The sequence below is a fragment of the Alligator sinensis genome, unplaced genomic scaffold (assembly GCF_000455745.1).
Source record: "Alligator sinensis unplaced genomic scaffold, ASM45574v1 scaffold62_1, whole genome shotgun sequence".
Taxonomy (NCBI): Eukaryota; Metazoa; Chordata; order Crocodylia; family Alligatoridae; genus Alligator; species Alligator sinensis.
In genome coordinates, this window is record NW_005842093.1 from 2,145,421 (window position 1) to 2,169,830 (window position 24,410).

General features: G+C 40.7%; 1 protein-coding gene across 1 annotated transcript in view; it reads right to left on the reverse strand.

Annotated features, from left to right (window-relative positions):
- Positions 1 to 202: 202 nt before the first annotated feature.
- The window catches only part of ADGRL3 (adhesion G protein-coupled receptor L3), a 312,615-nt gene continuing 288,407 nt past the window's right edge, over positions 203 to 24,410 (reverse strand). The window contains exon 21 of the mRNA XM_014520156.2: positions 203 to 2,508. Within this exon, the coding sequence (XP_014375642.1) occupies positions 1,709 to 2,508 (800 nt within the window). The 3' untranslated portion in view covers positions 203 to 1,708. The remainder of the gene's footprint in view (positions 2,509 to 24,410) is intronic.

A 24,410-nucleotide genomic window follows, 5' to 3' on the forward strand; every position in this document is an offset into this window, starting at 1 on the left:
AAACCAATACAACTAACCTCATTTCCTAGATCCTGAGTCAGTCACAATGCTCGTGCTTAAATTATTCGGCTAGGGGTTCTTTTCGTTACCATTGCTCACTTGTACCCTAAAGTAATAACAATTTTTAAATTGAGGATAGCAAGGGAGAGAGAAATGAAGAGAAAGCTCAGTTGTACGGTACACACAGACTGTGTCTTCTAAATCTTAATCAGTTGTTTATTGGTTGGCAAACAAGTTTCACTTTTACAACAAATATTAGTAATGAGGTCATTCAACTTTGAGACCATACAAAATGGATCATAAATTAAAAAAAAATTATAATCTGTGCTGCTAATTTACTTCTGGAAAGCCTACATTACTTAAAATCCTGTCAAATAAATACATTTCCTGTTAGGAAAATAATGGAACAGAAAATTTTCTTTTATTTTTTATCACTTCAAAATAGTTTGCTTTTAAATTCTTGCTATGAGTCAATTCTCCTTTTAACCACTGCAGTACAAATGCCTAGATTGGGGACCAGACTGAGCTGTGAAGACTCTTAACTCCTACAGGGATATATCCTTTCACGTGCAGAAGCCCCACTATGCCTATAAAAGATCTCCTGGCTTCTAGAACCATACCTACTGCCTGGCTGAGGGACTGCTTGCCAAATGTTTCATAGTATTATTATTTTATTATTATTATTCAGTTGTGCACTGTAAACATAAAGTTTGTCCTGCTCTAATCACAGAGAGTTCTGTTGGCAATACACCAATCGAAGAAAGATATACAGTGAGAGAAAAAAAATCCATTGGTTCAAAAGAACTTGCGATCGCATTACTAAAAATGATCCTTAGAAAGTGACCTTTGTTTTTGCCCAGTGATTTCTTTTTTTAAAGGAAAAAAATAATGGCAAAAAAAGGACTTATGAAAAAACCTTGCTCCTACTGGTAGACAAACTTGCAAGACCAGCACAACAGAAAAAAATCTTTTTTTTTTTCCCACTACATGAACAGGGACGCCAGTTCTGGAGGAACAGAAAGCAGACTATATGTGCAATGCTAGTATCTGTACATTACATAGAAATTGTTCCATTTTTTTCTGCCATTAGTTTTTATCATCAGTTAATACAGCAAAACATAAAATATGCCTTTAGCATACAATTCTAGAATTCCCTTCCATTTCATTAGATCTTTTGTTTGCTCCCACAGCTAAGTGAGCTGCAGTTAAACCGAGTAGTGAGTGACCGAAAACCATGATGTGATACAGACTCATAATAAACAGTTTTGCTATTTTGTTGTTTGCTTTTTGTTTTGTGCAGCACTCCCACCTAGATGCATCATCGCTACTAGTTGCAAATGCATGATTTGGCCTTTCTTTCTTTTAAAATCAGGTCCATGGTAATAATAGCAACTTAGCATCAAGGATGTTTAAACAAACACATCATAACTTGAGAAGGCCACAAAGTGTGCCATTATCTGTCATATCTCTTTCATTAACATAATGAAGTCTGTCTGAGGAAGGAGAGAAGAGTGGGTGGGAACTTCAGCGGTTCTTGTTCTCTCTCTGGGCTGGCCTAAAAATTCCAGTAAAAAAAGTCTGAGTTTGTTTGCTTTTTAGAACAGCATGAAGATTTAGGAGTACACACAATATTACCACTGCTTGTATTAACTCAGAACAGTAAACCAGGTGTTACGGAGGGGCGTTTGTTTAATTTTTCCTTAATCTTCTATAGACTAGTGACCAAGTGAGTGGGTCCTTTAGAACTTCCTTCAGGAGGAGTCCCATCTTTGTTTGGTGGGACTATAAAACCATCACTGCTGCCTCGACCTAGCTGATAGTAAGTGTGCAGCTGATGGACGTGGTTTCTGGAGCCTAGATTTGGCATGCTTTTGTAGTAAACATCGTCGGCATCACCACTTTTGGCTGGGGGGGGATCGGTCTGGGTGCTGGTGGTAACGCTCTCTGTGGCAGGCATGCCAGCCAGTGCAGGCATACTGGTGTAAAGAGAATCCCTGTTGGGTGACTGGAGGTCTTCTGTGTGCTCGTTTGTTAGCAATGGGAAAAAGCTCTCACTGTTGTCTTGGGGGATCCGTCTCCTGGTGTAGTGGTGAGGCTGGTGGTTCTCTGCGGAATAAACTCTTGGCGGCAGCAAGGGGGCGTCCGACTCCTCATGGATGAGTTCCAGGCCCAGGCTCTCCTCATGGTTGAAGGAGGTGGCATCATCGAGGACGATGGCGTCATCCTCGCTCCCACTGCCAATGTTGTTGACGAGTTTGTTCATCAGGTTCCTGTTCTGTTCACTGGAGCGCTCATGGTTGTTCAGGTAGGAAGGGATGTAGTTGGAGGTGAGTTCCTTCAGGATCTTTTTCTCTAGGGCAGTCTCGTTGTGGTTATATCCACGGTCAATGAGTTGCACACAGTTGCTCAGGTACTCGCCGCTGGCAATGCTGTAGCTGTTGCCGTGGTTACCATTCAGTGGTAGAGTATCCATGACACTTGTATCCCTGGCATTGTTCAGAAGCCCCTCTGAAAAACATTACACAAGAGAGGGTGACTTGTACAAACAGGACACTCACGCAGGACTTGCACAGCCAAAACACTTTTTCTACACGGTAACACTTTATTGTGTTGCTATGCTACCCGGTAGCCATGTAAAAATAAATAACCAAACACATAAAAATTGGGGTTTGATAGCAGGAGTATCACTGTGGGATAAATAAAGGGACCTAAAATACTTCAATAGGGAACAAGAGCACTAGCTAATAAGATTAAGCTTTTCTCCACTGAAAAAGATATCAAGCATTGTGCATTGTACTTATTTTGGAAGCAGGGTGTCAGAAAGAATGCCCCCTCCTCTCTTGCAAACACCTTCTACTGGTGTTACACAGCTGCTCCCCAAGGACATATTGGCTTGTTTTACATGTTGTCTTAGAACTAAAAAAAAATCAAAAAAATCTACAGGGCAGATCCTTGGCTGGTATAATGGATGTCAATGCAACTATGAAAATGCAGACCAACTGAGGATTTGTATTTACAAAATATCAATATCATTCCCAAAGCACAGGAAGCCATTTAGTAAATTAAGGTGATACACGGAAAAAAATGTCCTCCCTTTCACCTACAGATGCTACTAGAAGCAATGAGATTGCATGTACACAGTTTAAAGGCAGAATTTGTTCCAGCTTGAATGGCTGTGATTTAAAAAGAAAAATCACTTTCTGCTTTTAAATCATATTTCCAAAGAAATTAGATGCTGTATATCTTCTGTCACATGGGCATGACCAAATGCTTTGCACAATGCCAGCCAGCATGGATGGGTATTACCAAATGTTATAATACAGTCATGTCCTGGAGATTATTGGGACATAGATGTGTGGATATTCCTGATTCTTTCAAAAATGTTTTCTGCGTCCTTTTCTAAACCACGTAGCTGTGTTCAAACTACAGTACATACTATGCCAGTTACAGTACTGTAGACTATAAGGAGTGGATTTTCGTAAGTGGGGGCATGGGATACCTCCCATTAGCACGATCACTTGGTTAACACTTTGCCTGTCTTTTTTAAAAATATCTCTCTCTTTCTGAATTGCAAAAGGAATATACCATAGAAACAAGGTGCATGACTGTTGGGGATAAACTGGTCATGTTGAAATGATTGAACTAATTAATTATATAAATTTGCATAAGTGTGTTAACACCATAAATAAAAACCTGGCTTTGATTCCTCATTTGCTTACACTAGCGAAGATGGGGGATAGCTGCTTTGAAACCAATGGAGTAAAACCAGGGTAGATGAGAGGAGAGACTGGTTCCTGGGATGTTAAAGTGCCATGGTTTTCTTATTGGCCTCTGAAACCCAATGAATGAGCACAAACATGAGAATGCATGAAATTTTTCCATTTAATTTCTCAAAATATTCAGATGTTGTCCCACACAGTAGACAACCCTGAACAAGCAGCGGTGCGTTAGAGCAGCTGTTTATTGACAAAAAAGATTAATGGTCATTCACATCAACAAGAGAAAAAAAAAAACCTTAGTACACTGCTAGTGTACCTGCTGAAAATATGGATTCGTCTATATCTGTGATGCAATATTTGTAGCAAGGCTGCTGAAGCTTGGAAAGAGCTACTGCTGACTTTTTTCTTTCTTTGACTGAAATGTCCTGAATATGTCACCCCTCTTTTGGATTTCTGATGCATACTGTCAATTTCCAAACAAAACAGAAAGCTATGCATAAAATAAACTAGCCATCCACAGACATAGACCAAAAGCCATTTATTTTCATGTTGGAAGGTCTGGGTAAACAATCCACGATGTTTAAGGAAAAATAAAAAGCAAATATTTTAATGGGACTATGTAATGAGTGATTGTTACTATAGTGTCTGTTTGATGGTCATGGCTGGGAAACTTATGCATTGAGACACTGATTGTTATTTCTGCTGCCAATGCATAGAATTGGAGGCTGGAAGATTCTGTAGGAAAATAAAGTGGATGCATCGCATTGGAAATAGAGTTGGTTCCACAATGAAATATGCCATATAAAACAAAAAAAAGGTTACAACTTTGTAAATAAAAATGTTTAAATTAGAAACAATTTAACTCGCACACACAGTTATGTGAGACTTAGGAATTATGTTGGGTAAAAGACACACAAAAAAAGAAATAGACAATAAAAGCATCTATTCTGTGTATGTGTGCATGTGTGTTTATATATATATATATATATATACACACACACACACACACACACACACACACACACATAGGGATTTATATATATACACACACAAACACATATACATATACATATAAATCCAAGAGTTTTACTCTTTTGATTTTAAAGTTGTGAGAAATGAACTTCTTTTTTTTTTTTTATAAACTACATCATCTATATGTGATGCAATAAAAGTGAACTAAAAAAAATTACATTTGATATGCAATGTTTAGCTTTACTCCCATACTTGTCTCTCTGTAGGGCTCTAAACGACAGCATGAAGAAAAGGAAAGAAAAAACAACAAGTAAGCTTACAGCGACAGTAGGAGGAACATGAGTAAAAAGCAAATTGATGATATGCAGAAAAAAGAGTTAACGGAAATAATTTTCACTGCCCAGAATACATGAATCTGTTACATGGTTTATTTCAGGTAAAAAATATTGACATTTTAGACAGAAAAAAAATTAAGCACAACAGTAAATACACTATTTTTTAAAAAATAAATCACTTTTGAAACTTTTTCCCAATATTGTTATAAATGTTCAGGGTGCTACACAAACCAAGAAAAAATGTCCGGAAATCTTTAAGTTGGTAAGTGCTATGTTTAAAGAGACAGACCCCAGCAATGTTATTTTTATAGTTTTAAAATGAATGTCTTTACTTACTGTTAGTTATAATAACCCTGGCAGTTGCAATTGAAATCCGTTTCCTTGCTACAATGTTTTGTCCTCCGTCTTTTGCCACACTGCTTTTTTAGTGATTTTGATCATCATGGGGCTGCTGGCAATTTATAAATTTTGTAAGGCGGCATTTGTTTTTCCTTTTCTTTTTAACCAAACACATGACAATTACATGTACTTTTCAAACAATTATAAGAAAAGGTAGTAGATCCAATTATGGCATTTCTCATTGAAGCTACTCTGGGAGACAGGAAATAAAAGAAACAGCCAAAGATGTGGATAATGTGTCATTGTTCACTTTCAGTTTCCCAGTTTGTATTGGTTTGTGGCACAGTGTCACTTAAACATAGCTGGTTATGTTATTTCCATCTTCTCTTAAAATTACCTTCAATGAAAGCAATTGTAAAAAAATCCATCACTTATCCAAGCGGCCAAGACTGGACTCGATCCTTCATTCTACCCAGTGAACACAGATCTGTCCGTTCCAAATGTCAGCAGTTTGGCAACTCCTTGAATACCTGTTGGGCTCAGTGAGCCCTTGGATTTCTCAACTAGCATCTTGTTTAATCTTTCTTGGCCAAACTCCTGTTCCATGGAAGGAGTCAAGAACTTTTTCCTTTGTCACAATGGGCCTGACTGGGTTTTAATTTTTAAGTCCTGATCCAAAGGGTATTTCCCTTGTTTCCAAGGGACTTCAGAATCTAGTAGCAGGCTCTTAAATTCACCCAAAGCTGTGGCTCTGTACAGAGTACAGCATGGGAGCTCTAGGGTGTGCAGTCACGAGTAATTCACACCCAACTTGTACTATAGTCAAATACTTGAAAAAGCAGATTCTTGCCCTTAGTGCTCAGCTCTGCTTTTGCAAGTGAGAGCAACAGCAGGGATTCTCTTCCCTGGAAATACCAAATCCAAAAGGCTTGTCTTGACTAGGGTTTTAAAAACATTTTGCTAGAATGTACCAACTAATACATCATAAAAGTCGAGTGCAGACAAGGTAGCCACCATGTTACCTGTATCACTAGTTAAATCCATGCACGAGAACACAGGGATATCCAGAGTGGATCAAACCTAAGGTCCATTTTATCCAGGATCCTGCCTTTGACCAGCCAGAAGCTTCAGAACAAAGTGCAAGGGACCATTCCCTTATCTATGTTAGACTTGCAGAATGTGTGTGTGTCGTGTGAGACTATTTTAGCTAATGTGTTTGGATCACATGCTGTTAGATCCTAGTCAAGACAAACCCCAAGACATGGCAATAGATAACATATAGGAAAGCCCACTGCCTGTGATACAGGCATTGAAAAAATGCCATGCTTCAGTGATACCAAGCAGTTATTTCTAATGAATTATCAACCCAATTAAAATAACTCATTCAATTGCTGTTGGGTCTGTATGCTTATAAATCAAGGATTTAATAAGGCCTTTGGTGTAAATCCATGTCTGCTGAGGTTAGCTTCTTACAGGGGCTCTTGAATGTTCATAGGGACATACAGTATATCAAACTATGAAGTAGTTAATCCCCATTCACAATATGTACTTTGGAAAGTGATGGCTACAATACCTTATTTTCTGTGATATTTTTATGGATATTAATGAACTCTTCAAGCAGTATGTCTGATTCTGCTCCTTCTGAAGTCAATGGCAAAACTCCAGTGGTTTAAATGGAACAGTACTGGTCCCATTCTCCTTTAGTCAGCACAAATGAAGCCTAACCAGCTCTGTACCTGGCATATTTACAAACATTTGGGCCCTGACTCTACCCCCCGCCCCACCTCCACTGGGTAGTAAAGATACAAAGGAGCTCCTTATGGGAAATTAGAAAAACACATTAAAAAATGTAAGGCACTTTCTAAAAAAAACTTTTCTGACATTTCCACCAGAGCACATTTGTACAGCAACATGCAACCCTGAAAACCACGGTTTAACTTAATCGAAATGCTAACTCAACATTACCTTCTATCATCCAATTTTAAACTTCCTTCCCAGTTTCAAAAACACACACAAAATTATGTTAATCTTAAAGCATAAGGTACCTTTTTAAACAGTGACAATCTGAATAGTTTATTACTTCTGCAGCAAGAAAACATAGGTATTCATATGCCAAAAATTGTACAGATGATCAAGTCTTGTTTCAACATTTGCAATATACTGAACCTCTTAAAATTCAGAACAATTTCAGCTTAGCACTGGTCCTTTTAAAAAGAATTAGTGAAATCAAATTTATTGCAAAAAGTTAGCATAGTTTAAGAGATTTATGAACATAAAAGGTCAAGTCTGGATGATTTCCTCTTTTTGGTATGAATTAAAATACCCTAGTGATACAATTCAGTATCTATTTCTATTGTAAATAATGCACTGCTGTATATTACAGCATGATTATACTGCTTGAATTATCATCATTATTTATAAACCTTCCTTGGAGAACTCTTACTGCAGTAGGTTATCCTAATTGGAAGTGGTACAAATAACAGAAGTGGAGATTTTAGAAAATGGTTGGGTTTGAAAGCAGTTACCCTATAATGATTCAGTTGCACTTGGAAAAAAAAAAAAAGAATCACCAAACTGAACAGAGACAAAGGGTCAAGATTCAAATTCCAGATTTATTCCCAATGTCATTTGTAACTAGAACTGTTTGTTTATAACAAAAGTATCATGACATTGATTTACAGACATGGTCCATTAATTCAACCAAAGTAAACAAAGAAGACATACATGTTAGTTGTAAAGGAACAATTTTTGTAGTGGACTCTTTGTACAACTGACTGTATTTACTTCCATATTTAAGGGTAACAGAGAGAGTCTCCAGTTCTGTGCATTTTTCTGGTCTTTAAGGTCAGTTGTAGAATGCATTGACTTTAGTGTCTATACATTTATCACGGCCCTCTAAAAATATAAAAATCTTTGGAACTAACTTAGATTTCTTGGTCTAAATCCAAAAGTCCTTCTTCCCCCTATGTAGCTGTAGACAGACACATTGATGAACTATTGACAATTTATTTTTCCATATGCTATTCCAATAGCAATAGCATCTTTGGTGTCAAAGGCCATTTTGGCCTTACTTACCTTGAACGTGCTTCTGTTTCTAATATGAATGACATAACAAAGAAATGCACTGACAACAGTGATGGATATGCCAACAATATACATACTGAAGACTAAAACAATACAAAACCAAACAAAATTGAAACCACCACGTATGTCTTGATGGATCTGATGAGTCTCTATCCAAGTGATTTGGGTCATTTGTGGAGAAAGCCTATGGAGAATGGAAAAAGGTACTAAGATGAAAGGAAGGGAGGATTTTTTTTTTTTTTTTGTGCCCAGTTTCAAAAAACAAAGGGAGGAAAAATGAAGAAAAAAAAGAAAGAAATGGGCCTAAAGAAGCTACATAAAATGGAATTCTCACTAGAAAAATTACAGAGAAACTCCAGCACACCTTGTGTGTTGTACATGCTGACAGAAGGGTTGTTATAGACCGCCGATTCCCCGAGCAATGTATTATAAGGGTTGTTAGTGCCATGAGGACGAAGCAGAGCATTGGTTATAAGATGATTAGCCATGGCTCCTGGAGCAGCCCGATAGAAAGACAGAGAAAAAAAGGTCAATCAGGCAAATGTGGCATAAAAAAAAGGAAAAAAGAACATTCAGAATGACAACAGTCAAAATAGTCCTGATTACAAGCAGCCAGCTAATTAGACTTGAAAACTTATAGGCCACTAAAGCAGCACAGATGTTACTGACAATGCACAAATCCAAGTCGATGTGAAAGAAAATGGATTGGGAAGCTGATAAGCTCTATTTATGGTGGTTCCCCAGTCGCTCAGTGGGTAAGCAAGGATACGCTCACATGCTTGCTACAAATAAATAAAAGGAAGTGACAGTCTACACAATGGGAAAAACTCTCCAGAAAGTGCCAAATGAATGAAATAATAATGACTAACATGAAACAATACATTCAGCTCTCAGTATGGACTCAGGATTATTTATTGGTCTCTTGGAACATGTATAAACATAAGGGAAAGATGGAAAATGAAAGCCCTCTGAAGATTCAGGGCTCTTTTTTTTGAGAACTCTGATTCAGGGATTAACAATGCGGGGTGAGGGGATGCAGTTTTATGCATTGCGTTTTGCAACTACTTATTAACATCACTATGTGCAGCAAAGCTGACTTGGATCTGCCACAGAAAGTGAGAGCATCACAGCTCTTGCCAGTTTGTACAGACTGAACAAGTGCAGACCATTTGGACAGTCACACTTGGTGTTTCTCCCTTTCCTCAGCCCACACAATTTTTCACACACATCATCTTTCTTTCCTATCTTTCAGGATCATACAAGCCACAGCTGAGTGGCCAGTATTCAGATCTGTATACAATGCAATTCTCTGTGATGCTGAGCTTCTGGCCTCTTGTTCTGCAGGACCAGAGCAGCTCAGCCCATATCGGGAAAGACCTACCTTGTTTTGTGTGGGGTGACAGCCAGCCCTTGTAAGCAATACATTACTCCCTCCACCCTTAGCTGATTTGCAGCAGGTCAGAAGCATTAAATGCCACTTCTCAAGGCGGGTTTGGAACTATGGAAGTGGTTGGTACCATGCATGTGTGTGTGTGGGTGGAGACAGCACACTGGCAAGACCCTGAGAGGGTAGTGGTAAAAGGGAGAAGACCACAAATTAATAATGAAGACACAGTCAATATCCAATGTAGATCCTACCATAGTTACCTAGGATCAGTCCTCAAGCTAGGGGCAGGAGTGGGAAGCAATTTTCTCTGTGGCTGTCAGAGGGATAAAATAAGTGGTGGATTCACGTGTTAGGGGACACTTCCCCACCAGGCCAAAAGCCCCTCAGGGGCTGGGGGGTAGATGAAGCCAGGAGGAGGGTGCAAGAGGGTGGAAAGAGGAGGGAAATGCAATGATCCCTATTCTGCAGCCACTCTTTGCAAACACGCTGCAAAGGCTTCATTAGTTGGCTGCTCCCATGCCATTCTTCTGCCCTATCTACTTCCATGGTGATGCCCAACACAGGAAGCAGCCTCAGTTCCTGCAGGGCTCAAATCATGCATAGGAGTTACCAAGGGATACCTCCAATTACAGTGACATGAATTCACCTGGTGAGAGGAGTGATGGGGCAGGGAGGACAGGAAGTCAAAACCCAATTAACAGCAAAAGGAAATAAAATAAGAAAACATGCAGAAGAAAGGGGGCACGAATAACATACATATGTAAAATAGTTATCCAGATGAAAACAGGGGCAAGTAAGAGCTTGGGAATGGCTAAAGTAATGTAGGGAGCTCTGTGTTACCCTGGTGTTGCTGCTGTGCCCCTGATGGGTGACCACAAATCTTGAAGTCGCTTTTGGATGGAGCTGATTTTGTAGTGTGTTCCAAAGAGCCGAAATATTTCTCCAAACTGATGCTTCCAATTTAGCACAGGCTCTTTCATGGCCCCATGCTCTTTTCAAATTGCACTTGGCACGCAGAATGGTACCACTCAACAGGAAGCACTATCTAGAGTGTAGCATGACCTCTTTACTGGTCAGGATGGGGACAGTGGAAAGCCAAGGCTCTGCTCTACATTGCTACTTTTGGCTTGTCTTGCATGTATGGGGCAATTCTTGAGATGTACAGTGTATCATTCCTTGCATATTCTAGGGAAAATCAGGCACCCCACCCCTATGTTTAACACTCTGATTACTTTCCTCATTTTGCTGGGTTCTGGAGAGGATACATGTTGTAATAAGCACACATAAGTCAAGCATAACCACTCCACATGAAGTCCCTATAGGAGAAAGCACTGTAAAAATACCCTGTTGGCTGAACACTTGATAAATAACCACTGAAAACCAGTAATGGAAGCCCTACAAAGCTGTCTCCAACCTACACAACGCATTCCTACATCATTCATACACTGTTATGACTCCTAATGGCTCACAGTGGAGTTATTTCACATTTGCATAGTGGCAAGGTTGAGAAGAATCTGGCTCATAGCCTCTTTCAGCAAGCTTCTCTCATAAAGGCACATGGCATTAGTAGATAACACTGTCCTTTGAAAAAAAATTGTCCATTGTCCATAGAAAAAATCAAAGTGGTGCTATGGTAATAGGACTGCATTTCAGATCTGTTCCTAGACACCCACAGAGCTTGAAAAAAAAATATTCCTTCGCCTGATATTTTTGTCTACATTGATGTAAAAGAAGATGAGCTGGGGTTGGGAATAAGGAAACAGTTTTGTTTCCTGTAAGAAATGACTGCATGATTGCTTAGCTAGGAGAAATCAAGCATAAGTAACAGGCCAATGAGTCAATACTGTATTGCAAGTAGTGTCTGGATCTATCCATCTGATGTGCATCTAGTAGGAGAGATTTGAGGCCTGCTTCTATTTTCACACAAGTTATATACTAATGTGATCTATTGATGTCAGTGAAGCTGCTCCTGATTTTACTTAAGTTTTGAATGAGTCAGGAAATAATCAGTTAGGAACATGTAAAAAGGACGTGGGTGTTCATACGGATAACAAGAACAGCCAGAGCTAATCATAACCAAAACTTTTAAAGTGACTTCCTGCATGCATTTGGGCTACTCTTGTCCAATTAGACCTCAAGAAAAGATAAATTAGAAATGTCTTATTCCAATAGACAGATTTTGGGGGGTCATAGGTTGCATTTCCTTATAGCAGATTTAATGCCTGTGAAAGGGGCTGGATTGAGAAACCTAAAGACTGAAATCTGTCTTTCTGTCTAATTGAACAATCTTCTCTTTCGTTCCCTCTCCCTCCCTCTCTTTCTCCAGAACTTCTGCAGCAGAGCATTTCTAAATGCAATACAGGTTATCCACAGACTTTTCCACTGATATAGCTCTCCAACCTTAGAATGAACCTCCCTGGCAATGACGAAACATAGTCAGCCTCAGCAAACTGGCCCCTCTGCCAAGACCAGCTGCATGCGTGACAACACTGGCATGGATTGTAAAGGTGATATGTTGGTAATGGTGTTTGCCCAATGGGTCCTGGGCTCTGCCTCTTAATCATAAAACATTAGGCTACCTAGCAAATGGTACCAACCTCTGAAATTTACTGCATTATTGATATTCCAGAAAAAAAGAAAGCATGGTGCAATGTAAAGCAAGCAATTCATAACAAGCCAGGTTCTAATGGGCTGTATGCATTATGGATCCACTGACAGCTTTTAATTTAAACAAATACCTGAACTGTGATGTAAATCATGGGAATTGGAGAGGGATGGATATATTTCATACATACATGGGTCAGACCTTCGAGCCTTACTATCAGTGAATAACATCTTACTTTGTGAATAGTTTTGTTGCAGTAAAAGGATTATTCAATCCTGAAATGGTAGAAACTGGCTCTGTACATCATGTGTATATATGTACTAAGAAAAAACAGAGCATCTTATTTTCTACCTTTCTCTTCTTTCAGTCTTCATTACTAAGGACATATCTATTAAACTTAGATTGTTTCAGGATCAAAAGCTAAATCCCAGGTTTGGGCACAGTGATGTAAAACCATAATAGCTCCCCTAAAGTTAGGAGGCTTCTTCTGGATTTACAGTGTAACAAATTCAGATTTGGGATCTAGATGCTCCTCAGATTTTGCACCTGCTTTTTGCTGCTTTAAACATTGGCTGTGATCAAAGACCTTCCTTCGTTTAAAAAAAAACCAAAAACAAGGGTCACAGCAAATAGAAAAATTAACATGAAAAGAGCATAACTCACAATAGTATTATTAAGTAGCTTCGACACGGCCCTTAACTTTGCCTGCCAGAGCTTACCTCTTAATCAACAAAACAGGCATAGTTTTCACGGCCCTGGAGAGATACCTGAGAGGGGAGAACGGCAGTCAGGTTCTGAACTGCCTATATTTAAAGCTTTAATTAAAAAAAATAAATAAATAAAGTCCAAGATCATGCTCTCTTTTTTGAAGTGAGGGTCAGTGGGGGAAACCCCCCCCCCCCCCCCCCCCCGACACCTGGCATATTTTCAAATTATCATCCTGCTTTCTTTGTGACATGATATCATCACCATAGCAACCAACAGGGCTATTAGAAACAGAGGATTAGGACTTCAGAGGAAGAGTGAGCAACAAGAGCAGGTGAGCTAGCAAACAACAATCCTGCCTACATGAAAATGTCCTTGGTAATAAGTAATGAGCAAAGCCAAATATAGGAAATGTGATCTAAATGGCATGGTTGCTAAAAATATCAAGAGTTTCTGTAAGACTCCAACTCCTTGGTAACAACTGGCTGTGAGAAAAAAAAAAAAAGAAAAAAAAAGGAAAAAAGATTAAGTAGATGGGTAGCTAGTAAAAACAGTATTACTGGCCTCCATTGAAACAATGTGACAAACCAGAGTGGTTAGCAACAGGGTATGAGAGACATTATGGCAACAGAGAGCAGAATGTGATATGACATCGAAGTGTGGAGGAGCCGATGGAAGCAATAAGGTTTGGGAAGTGTAGGTCTGAAAGTTGCTGGTGAGCAGCAAGGTGCATCAGTAGATTGACCAAATGGAAATCCCAGAAATCCATGACATCATCTGGGAAATCCGGGATACTGCCGTTTCCCTCTACCCAGCCCCCCATGCTCTTACAGGTTGGTGGAGCGGCTGGACTGCACCCCATGCCCCTGCATTTCTTGGATGCCCATTATAATTCCCAACAGCTGGCCAAGAACAGCCTCTGAAATCCAGGACTGTCCTGGTTAAGCAGGACATTCGGTCACCCTATGTATCAGCCAAGTTTAAGAGCAGAAGAAGATAAGCCTTGCGCACAAGTAGACTGCTCTGGACTGACTCTGTGTGTGAGGGGCTTCCATCAGTACGTGCATTTGTATCTGTCTGACTCGCCTTTGGCAGGCTGCCTGATATGTACAGAGAGAAGCACGTGTTGGTCATTTGTTCTTCTTTTATCCAATTATGGCCTGCTTCTTAGCTTCACCAGGGGACTGCAGCCTGACACTAGCTGAAGATATGGCCTTGCCTCTTTTGTACTTAACTAGAGTTTAGGGATAGTCTTTAAGATCAAATGGCTCTCCCTTGTCAGCTTCCTGGACTATCCTTTTATTCAGCAAACTTAGTTTTTGTTTCCTTTGTTATGGTGCCTGACCACCACCTCTTTGACTGGAATATTAGTTAACAAGAAACTCTACATGAATTCAAGTTGCCTATTCAACATGTTGTCTGCACTCTGTGTGGCACATAAATGTCCCCCAAAAATCAAGGGAGCCTTGCTGACATCCTCTGAAATGTCCTCCTCTAGCCAGTTGAACCTAACAAAAAACAGGTCCAGTAGCTAAAGAGTAATACTATTATCACATACAACATGCAGAAACTATCACATTTTCTACTGTACAAAACATGTCCCTCCTCTCAACCTGTCCCCAAAAGGCAGTCTAAATTACCTCCAAAAGATGTGTAACAAAAAATAATTGGAATGACTGTAATAAAAGAAGATCAAAATTCCATCACATGTATTTCAAAAAACCCAGTTCCTTGCCATTTTACCCTTTTAGGGGGTAAATCCTATACACTGAAAAATATGGTAATTCTGAAGAAAATAATGTACAGACAGGGGTGCATCCAGAAGGGATGGAGTGGTACAGATACATCCTCCTCTCAGTTGATGCTGCCACAGGAAAAGCTGACTTTTTTGAAGTCCCTGAATTGGGTAAGACCCTCACCCTGTTCCTCTTCATGCTCAGCATCACCTCCCCTCTCCCTCCCCCACCCACCCACCCACCACTGTGCCCCTATCCCTAGCTGCCCCAGGGGCAAGGGCAGGGGCAGGGGGAGTCTCCAGGGCCACTCCTGCTCACTCTATCTGGGCTACAGGAGGAGCAGGCTCATCTGGGAACAACGGCAGCAGCAGGCAGGTTCCTCCTCCCTACCTTGTCCCCCTGGCTGTTCCCTGCTAGCCTGGGAGCAGGGAAAGGGGAAGAGAACCCACCCCTGTTGCCGCTGTTGCTGCTGCTGTTTCTGACCAAGCCTAGCTCCATGTGCAGCCCAGCTTCAGTGGGGGGGCAAGAACAGCTTTAAAACCTTCCCCCACTTCCCATGCATCAACTGGGGACAGTGGGGACCAGGACAGTGATGAGCAGGGGGTTAAAACGGGAGGGGACATGAGGGAGGGGGAAGAAAGGGGAGGGGAAGAGATCTGCCAGTAAGGACAACCACTGCTCCTGTACCCTCCTTCACAAAATCCTGGATCTGCCTTTGCAAACAGGCAAAGGCTGTTAAGCGCAACACTCTGATTTACATTTCAATAAACCATTCATAAGTGGAATTATGTTCAGTCCAAATTGAATCTAGATTTAGGTTTAGATTTCAAGTCTGAAGTTCAGGATTTTTCAGTTCCAGATTTCTGATGTGGACCTAGCTCCAGGTGGATATTCCCTGTCCTTATGGGCAGGGAAGTACCCTGTGAACACAGCAATCCTTTTCTAAAGACTACAGTCAGGTGAGTAATTTATAATGAATAATGTATTCAACAAGTGTAACATGTAAGGCCTCATTAAGATGACAGACACAAATGGGATATCCTGGGAAAACCCACGTACCTGTAGAGAAAAATAAAAGTTTGAGTCACCTGACCCAGCCACCCTGGTTTCAATTCAGAGTGAGGTCCTCCTGGACAAAGTATTTTCTTCTTGGACAATTCTTGTTTTGTGTACATTTGCCCCAAGCCTCCAGGCCCTTGCTTTGCGGCACCTTGTCTCAGGAAAACTTGTGTAGACCTGGCCGTAGATACCCTTAGATATAATCATGGTGACCAGTTCCTGGCAGTGGGAATAGTCCCATTAGTTTTTTATAGCATCACTTCAATGATGGAGTATTATTTAACAAGTAATGCCAGAAATATTGGGTGGGGCGGCAAAATACTTACAATCTAGTATTATGTGTTCAGAGCCATGACTTCAAGTTTCACTCCACATTCACACCAAAAATTGACCATGGTCTGCTGTAAATCTAGTCATTTGAGCTTGGGAATCAAAAGTGGACATATGCGGGCCTGCCATCATCATTCTTCTATGGCCCATGCTAGCATGGTGGACTGTTGAGGCTCAGGCGACTTTTGACCCTGAATGTTCATTAGAATCAGGTTTCCAGAAAGAATCTTAAAAAAAATATGACTTGAAACTCACTTTTCACAAATATTCTGTTTATATTTGGTGGTGTGGCTAAAAGGGCCGTTTGCAAAATCACCTGCTAGAAAATGTGCTAAAAATAAACTTATAGAAAGAAGAGCCAACAAATTCCAAATGAATTCCTGCTATCACCAAAATAGTCATAGTCCTTTTTCTCACAGAACTCAACTTGGCTCCACTCAACATATGTACTTCCTGGACTGAAAGTCATACCTGCTTATTTCACAGAAGAAAACAAGCTGGACCACAGTTAGCAATGCAGATCCAACATATCCACAAAGCAGTGAGGAAGGTCTTATACATTATCAGTGAAACTGTGAGCTTATGTTCTGAATGTCCCTATTAATGGTGAAGATTTAAGAGGCAAGGAGAACACACAGCTTGATTTTCACATCATAGGCAGCAGGACTGGAAGTTCAACTTTTTGACTTGTAAACTCAGCAGATCTGATACAGAAGCCATTACAGGAGAAAAAAAAAATCAAATCCCAAGATGCCACTTTTTAAATAGTCATTCTTCTAACTACAACCATGCATAAAGGATTTAGATCACTAAGTTTATCTACTTTACGTGCATATGAAAGCTGATATCATTTTAGCTGCTATATGAAACATAAATTGTACCTTTTTTTCCCTTTGTTAGACAGCAATTGGTCCTTGATGTAGAAGGACATTGAATGAAGAAATAATTTTGGAAGAGTTCAATGTGATGCATTTAACAGAGGACTGCACATCCATTAAGTACAGGTATACTTTTAAACTCACTAAATGAAAGCAAAGAATGAAAGGGAAGATGACAGGTGGATGTCAGTCGAGCCTAGACTATATCATTCAGGAACACAATTCAAATAACTTCTGGCTGACAGCTGGCTGACAAAGCAGTGCTGAAGGCCTTTAAATTAACTTGAATCATCTGCCTGATCTATCCAGTGGGTACCAGAAGGAAAGGCCTTTGAGTGGTGGTGAAAAAGTATTACCATTCAAAATGACTCTAACTGAACAAAGCCACTTGAGAGATGCTCCTTTCGCCTGTACAATTAAGAACATCTTCAAAGATCTGGTTTGAGGGAAATGGACACAGTCTGTGTTCCTGGCTTCAGTTATTTTCTGTTCTGTTCCAGTCTGAAATTCTGATTGCAGTAGCCAGCACTCACTTCAAAAGGAAGAAACATCAACTAGAGCTGGGTACATTTATTTTTTTCAGCGAACAGCATATTTACTAGAAAAATGCAGTTTCCAGGGGGTACCAAACTGTTTGTGAGTTTAATTCAAATTCAGTGAATAGTTTCAACTAAAGGGAAAAAAGAGCCTGCACTGAAAATGTCAGTTGAAACTCATCATCTGAAAGAAACCATTTAGATTTTTTGTCTGAAAACAGTATTTTTGTATTAAAACTGACCCATGTTTCTAAATTAAAAAAGGGAAAGCAGAGTTCTACAAAATGAAAAAGAGAAAAGCCTTTAATTTAACCTGAAATAAAACGTTCTATTTATTTTGAGGGGGGCTGGCCCAAATTGCATTTCTCAGCCTTTTGTTTTGCCAAAAACAACTCCTGATAATTATTCATTTTGGGTCAATGCTAATAATGTTTGATTTTTTTTTTCTTTTCAGCCACAAAGCAAAAAAATCCATTATTTGCACTGCTCTAACCTGAAACACCCTACAACAGCAGTTGGCAAGGTTTTAGGGTCAACCTGACTTAGGCTCCAGGTGGGCTAGTTCTCTTGAACCAGCCCAATGCTCCTCCTTGCCTCCCAGCTGTGGTACAGTGAATCCAGAGCTTCAGCCCAGATTAGGCTTCAGTGCATCATGTACAGAGCCCCCTTCTCCCCACCTATGTCAGTGGAATAAGCAAAGCTCCCCTCCTCAACCAGCTGAATCTGGCCCACAGGCCATCTGTTACTAACCTCTGCCCTAGAACATCACTGCTATACATTACTGTACAACGAAGTCTGTACACCCCCTGCAGTCCCTTGTTCCTACTGCAAATAGCATATGCATCTTTCTGTGGCCTACATCACTGCAGTACCCACATGCCTCAGTGTCTTAAATGTATTTAACCATATAAACCATAAATGTATTTAGCCACTTATCAGATTGGGAAGTAGCATATAAGGCACAGAGATCCTCAAACAAGATTTTTTTGGTTTTGTTTTTTTATTTTTTTATTTCATTAATGGAAGCCGGGTAGGTTTGAGGATCTGGGTCTATATGACTTCCTTGCGGTCGCACTAAAATCCATGGAAGAAAAGTGAATTCTAGCTGTGTCTTCTGAGACCCTGGCTACCACCCTCACCACAGAACCATCCTTCTTCTGAGCCAGCATCCACAGAACCTAAACCAGACAGACTACTGGCACATTCCTTGTATTGAAAGATTGTGTATTGGCCACAACTGGGGTTGGAAATTATGGTTAATTTACTGAGACCAGTGAATGAGATGAGAAACATAATTTTCACAGTGCAAACAGCTGACATAAAACAATTTCTTATCCAAACCCCTAAGGCTAAACTGTGGGAAAGAATTCCATTTCCCAATTCTGCTATTGCTCAAACAGCCTTGCTACACTGATTTAAGTTTGCAAGTTATAGCCAGTTTTTATTAAGCTCAGTATGAATTAACTTATTACTTTTCATTCTCTAAAAAAAGAAAAAAGAAGAAAAAAGGAGAAAACAAATACATAGAAGGCAGAAAAGGAAACTTGTATTAGTCAAACCTAATGTTCTCATTTTGCCTTCCTGATCAGTGTTCAGTAATGCCCTTTACAATGTTAAAGACAGAATTGGCAAGTATTTAAAGAACACTGTTATTCCAAATGTTCTTGTCCAATTTACTCAAACAATTAATGCAATTATGAAGAGTGAAATGAAACACATTTGCTGGGGGTGGTGGCAGATATTTCAGTATTTTGCTGGTACCTGCAAACACACGCTCCGACATTTAGATTTATCAAGCTGTGTACTTTTAATAGCCAACAAGATTCAGCTAATAAACTTCAATAAGCCTGCCTATTAAATTTGTCTCAAATAGGTTTGTTGTCACTTGCAGCATCTAATCTATTCATTGCGAAGCTATTAATACTGACTGCACTGAAATGGAGTTTCAGCAAATGAGGTTCTTAAGCTCTGGGCCATCTTCCTCGAAATGAAACATTCCATGCTTTAATGGGAGGACAGGAATTAATTTTTCTTTTCTTTTTTTCTTTTTGCATTTGATAATTTCAGACCAAAGTCCCATGCAAGACTCAAACCAGAACTCCATGTTCCAATCATTTATTCATTCTACTTTAATTGTCAAATATTGGTGCTTCTACCACTGAAAACTGGGCCCCCAATGATTGTCTGTCTCAACTTTTATTGCCTAAAGTTGTCCATACTCTCCTTATTAATACCCAGTTCCTGGGATTATCTTTAATTAAAGCACTGCAACTGAATAGTAAGACACATAATCAGGCTTTCTAAAACTGTTCAGAACCCACATCTGAAACAAGACTTCCAAGATCCTGGCCCCCGAAATAATTGGTGAGATTTTAAAAGTAGCTTAGTATGTTGGAGAAGGCTCACATAGAAAATCTAGTTGTAAGTAGCATCTAGGGAGCTTGTGCTGCTAGGTGGTAAACCTTGGAGAATAGTGCCCTGAGCTGTTTTAATTAACCTTCCCCAGAAAGCCAGTGCTGTGTGAGTGCAATGTTACATGGTGATCCCAAACTTCTGCCTACAATGCAATGGTCCCTCAAATCTGGGAAAGGTTCACTAGAGGTACTCATCTCACTGGTCCTTCCAAAGTTCTGGTTAGGACACAGCAATGCCCTAGTGCTGTCCCTTCAGGTGATTTATTCTGTATTGTGCACATTTGTACCATCTCTTAATTCCCTCTTATTCTACTTAATTATTCCACAGGTGCAGAGGACCCCATTCTTCAGTGGATATGGTGTTGTCCTGCCATTTAGAGGGGCAGTGGTTGGGTAAGGGACATGGAAGTCTGCAAAAAGTGTCTGCACCTTCTGTACATTTTCAGACATGTTGGAGGCGAGTCAGATGCCACTGCTTGGGGCAAGCTGCATCAGTCATGAGCTTCACTACTCCCCTTGTACTACAATAGTCATCAGGAAGCAGCTGTGAAGAGACCCAGCCACATGCTGACCTTTTTAGTACACAGCCAATTCACTCAGGCTGTGACTGGGGCCAAGGGTTTGCCGCTTTATGATTCAATATTGCAGCCCTGCTTTGTTCATTCCTCCTTCGCATTCACTATATTAAGGCTGTTCTGCAGCAATACAGTGCTGGATTTAATACTCCCCAAAGCCTGCTCTGATTTCGGAAACTGCATAGCCTTTAGTTTTCTTCTTTAAATCTGATCCACCTAATGACCGAACTTCCAATTATATGGCTGTCAATCCTAAAATCAAAGCCAGCTCATAATATCTCCCAAAGGAAGGATGCCACGTCATTTACTGAAATCACTGCAACAAATCTCAGCTAACTCAGGCCATGCAGCAGAGGAAAGGGCAAATACACTGAAAGACAATTGGCAGTGGGATGCATTTTGAACAGCACTAAAAAAGAGTGTAATTGCAAAATCCTTGAGTCTTTCTCCTCAGTGCTGGAAATCATAACATTCTTGGCACAATACAGGGGCTGGTAAAAAAAAAAGGGCAGAGGCAACATCTAGTTCAAGGAGCACCAAGTGTTACAGAGTTTCTCTTGCACATGAAAATAGGTAGGTGGCCATCATCTAATCCCACACATCTGGAATTCTTTGTTTGCAAGCATGTGGCTCCTGCAGGGTTACACAGCTCTTGTTTTCTAAGTCGGATGCCGAAATTCTGTGCAGGTTGATAGTGGATTTTACCTGCTGACTGCTCGTGCTTACATAGGTGGCATAGACAGTGGTTCATTTCCTGGGGCCAGGAGATGATCATCTCCTCATAGGTATCCAAGTCACACTACTGCATGTAGTATTTCACACAGCTCTGGTTATCAGAGAGATGTAGAGGGAAACTGCATGAGTGCAGAGAAGATTATCTAAACTCAACAAGGAAGTGAATGGATTTAGACAGGAGGGAACACTGGATATGGATAACTTGGCTAAGTGGTAAAGAAGGGTGACTTGAAAAGGTTTTATGTTAATCCTACAGGTGTATGACAGACCTACACATGAAGCAGGGGGCCAAGGAGTAAACTGACGAACTGACATTGTAGACTGCTTCATCAGGAAAACTCTGCTGAAGTGCAATGAACAACACTGACAAATGGCCTACCAAGGGAGGGGGTGGAAGACCCAACACGTACAATGTTGAAGTCTATGCTGAACAAGACACAAGAAAATACACCACAGGGCTGGATCATGTGTTAGCAGAGAGAAAGCCAAGGGGGATGAGGGAGACACGTTATTAAGCCTTCCCATCTCTACCATTCATATTTCCCTCAAATGAGTCAGAGGTCACACTTAGCACTTTGGGGGAGTACAGATGCCCACCCTAAACCTGTTCTGTGAATAAACAGAGGGTTTCTGTCTCCAGGACTAACCTGCATCCCGTATGAGCATTTCATTTCCATTATTTACAATACTAGATAGTTTAAAAGCCATGAAACAAGTCTTTTTAGAACATCAGCTTCTCAGTGCAGGGGCTGCTGCTTTCTTTGTAGAAGATGGCTCTCAAGAGAGCTCAGCAAGAGAATGCTACAGCTAGCAAACAGATACAACTCATGACCCTTAATCCAAAGGAGGCTCATCACTGCCAGCATTATTACACAGACTGGGGCTTGAGTTGAGACCCTCAGACAGGTACATAGGTTCACATTTGCAGTATATTAATTAACCCTGTGTGCCTAACTAGAGACAGATTCTATCCCTCCTACTAGGCGCATAAGTGGACTTTGGTGCCTCAGTCACTCCCATGCCTTCCTGCTTGAGTCCCTAAAAAGCAGCAGTTGCAAAAGGTGTGGGGCTGAATACCTGGAACTCCCCTTAGAAGCTCTGAAATCTGGGCACAAAGAGTAGTTTGGTGCTTAAAGATGCAGACAATTGTCCAGTGTCATTTTCTAACTCTTAACTCCCATGGGGTCTCAAGTTAGGAGCATGAACATGGATGACTAATCCAGATATTTTGGGTGGAAGGCCTTCCCCTGATCTTTCAATGGGCTTGCTCACATGAGTGAACTGGTTGCAGGACTCTGTCCTTAATTATTTCTGTGTTCCTCAGCAGTCAGAAAACAAATGCTAAGCACATCTACACGAGATATTACTGCAGAACGGACTAATTAATTCCACAGAAAGACATCACTGTCTACACATGCAGTGCTATTAAGAAGGAGTAAACTAATCAACTGTGCAGGAGGATAGTACTTGTACATACAAGTACTAGCCTGCGGTGGAGTTCTTTAATCTGCAGCAATGCATGTGTAGATGCTGATGGGGCTGGGTGGGGCATGAGGGTGCTTCAGTGGCGGGGCTGCCTGCCTGCTAGCCCCACAATGGAGCATCCTTGTGCCCCAACCAAACCCTCTGCAGCACATTGAGCTGGGATGGAGCAGCCCCAGGATAGCAAGCTGAGCCCCCGGGTCTCCTGCCAGCCAGGGCTGCTGCAACACAACTCAACATGCTGCCATCTAGGGTGCACATGAAGACACAGCACACAGAAGCAATAAATTCTGGAATGATATGGGCCAGAGTTTATTGCTTCACCTTAAAAGCATGTGTGGATGCATCCACTGTAAAACATTTTAGTATCACTGTATGTAAATGAAAGGAGGGGCATGTGTGCATGACACTTTAACACAAGCTAAATGCTTTTGCACTCCTTTAATGGTGTTGGTGTTTGCATGCGTCAGTGGCGTATTGCACATTCATTCCAGCCGTTCTAGCAAATTCGGTGGTGTAATGCGCCTTAAATGACTTGGGGCGCAGCAAACTAAAACTCCTCCTCTGAGTTTTAGTTTGCTGCCCCTACAGCCGCGGAGTGAAGAACCAGGCTCCGTGCAGCTCAAAGAAACCCCGCCGGCCAGCCTGGCAGCAGCCTAGGATGGCAGCCTCCGCCCAAGAAAAGCGACGAGCCTGATCTCCCCTGCACCCCAAGCCTGCTTGCCTGTCTGAGCTATGCAGGGGCCCGGTGCTTCCCTCCATGGCTGTTCCCTTCCCTGCCACCGGAGAGGTAGGTAAGTCAGCGGAGTATGTGCACAACACGGGGGTTTAAAGGACCCTAAGTTGAAGTGGTGTTTTTAAAAACCCACCACTTCAATTTAGGGCCCCTGTTTCATCCAAACACGCCCACTAGTGTGCCTGCTACTTCTCTTTGGACATTTATACATGCAGTTGTGGACATAAATTTTATATGCAACCAGGCCCATGTGACATGTATGATCTTGAAAACTAATTTAGAAATGAGTGCCTATAAAGGACCACCATTAAGTTACAGCATCAACTTAACATCTGGTCAATTTTAAAATAGATCTTAAAAATAAATGTAAGTACTACCATTGCCATGAATCCTGCCTACCAACTTTTGTGATTTTTTACAATTGCAGTTTCTTGTTTTTAAAGAAGGCCCTCTCCTGTGTTGTTTGCTCTGTGAGAGACAAATGACAGAGGAAACTGAATAACTAACAGCTTGTTGCAGGGAAACAGTGAAATTGTCTGTTCTCAGCTGCAAACAGAAAATAAATTGAGGAAAAATAAAACAGAACAAATATTTTCTTCTCTAGCATGTTTCAACAACAATAATGCCCTTAAGGATTACTTGTGCAGTAGTAGATAAAAAATGTTATGGCAGATGTGTGAGATTCAAGTTGATGGTGCCTTCCTGACACCCAGCTGAGTGAAGGAGCTCTCACCTCTCAGAGCTGTTTTGTGTGTTAGGGTTTTTGAAAAATACAATAGGAAT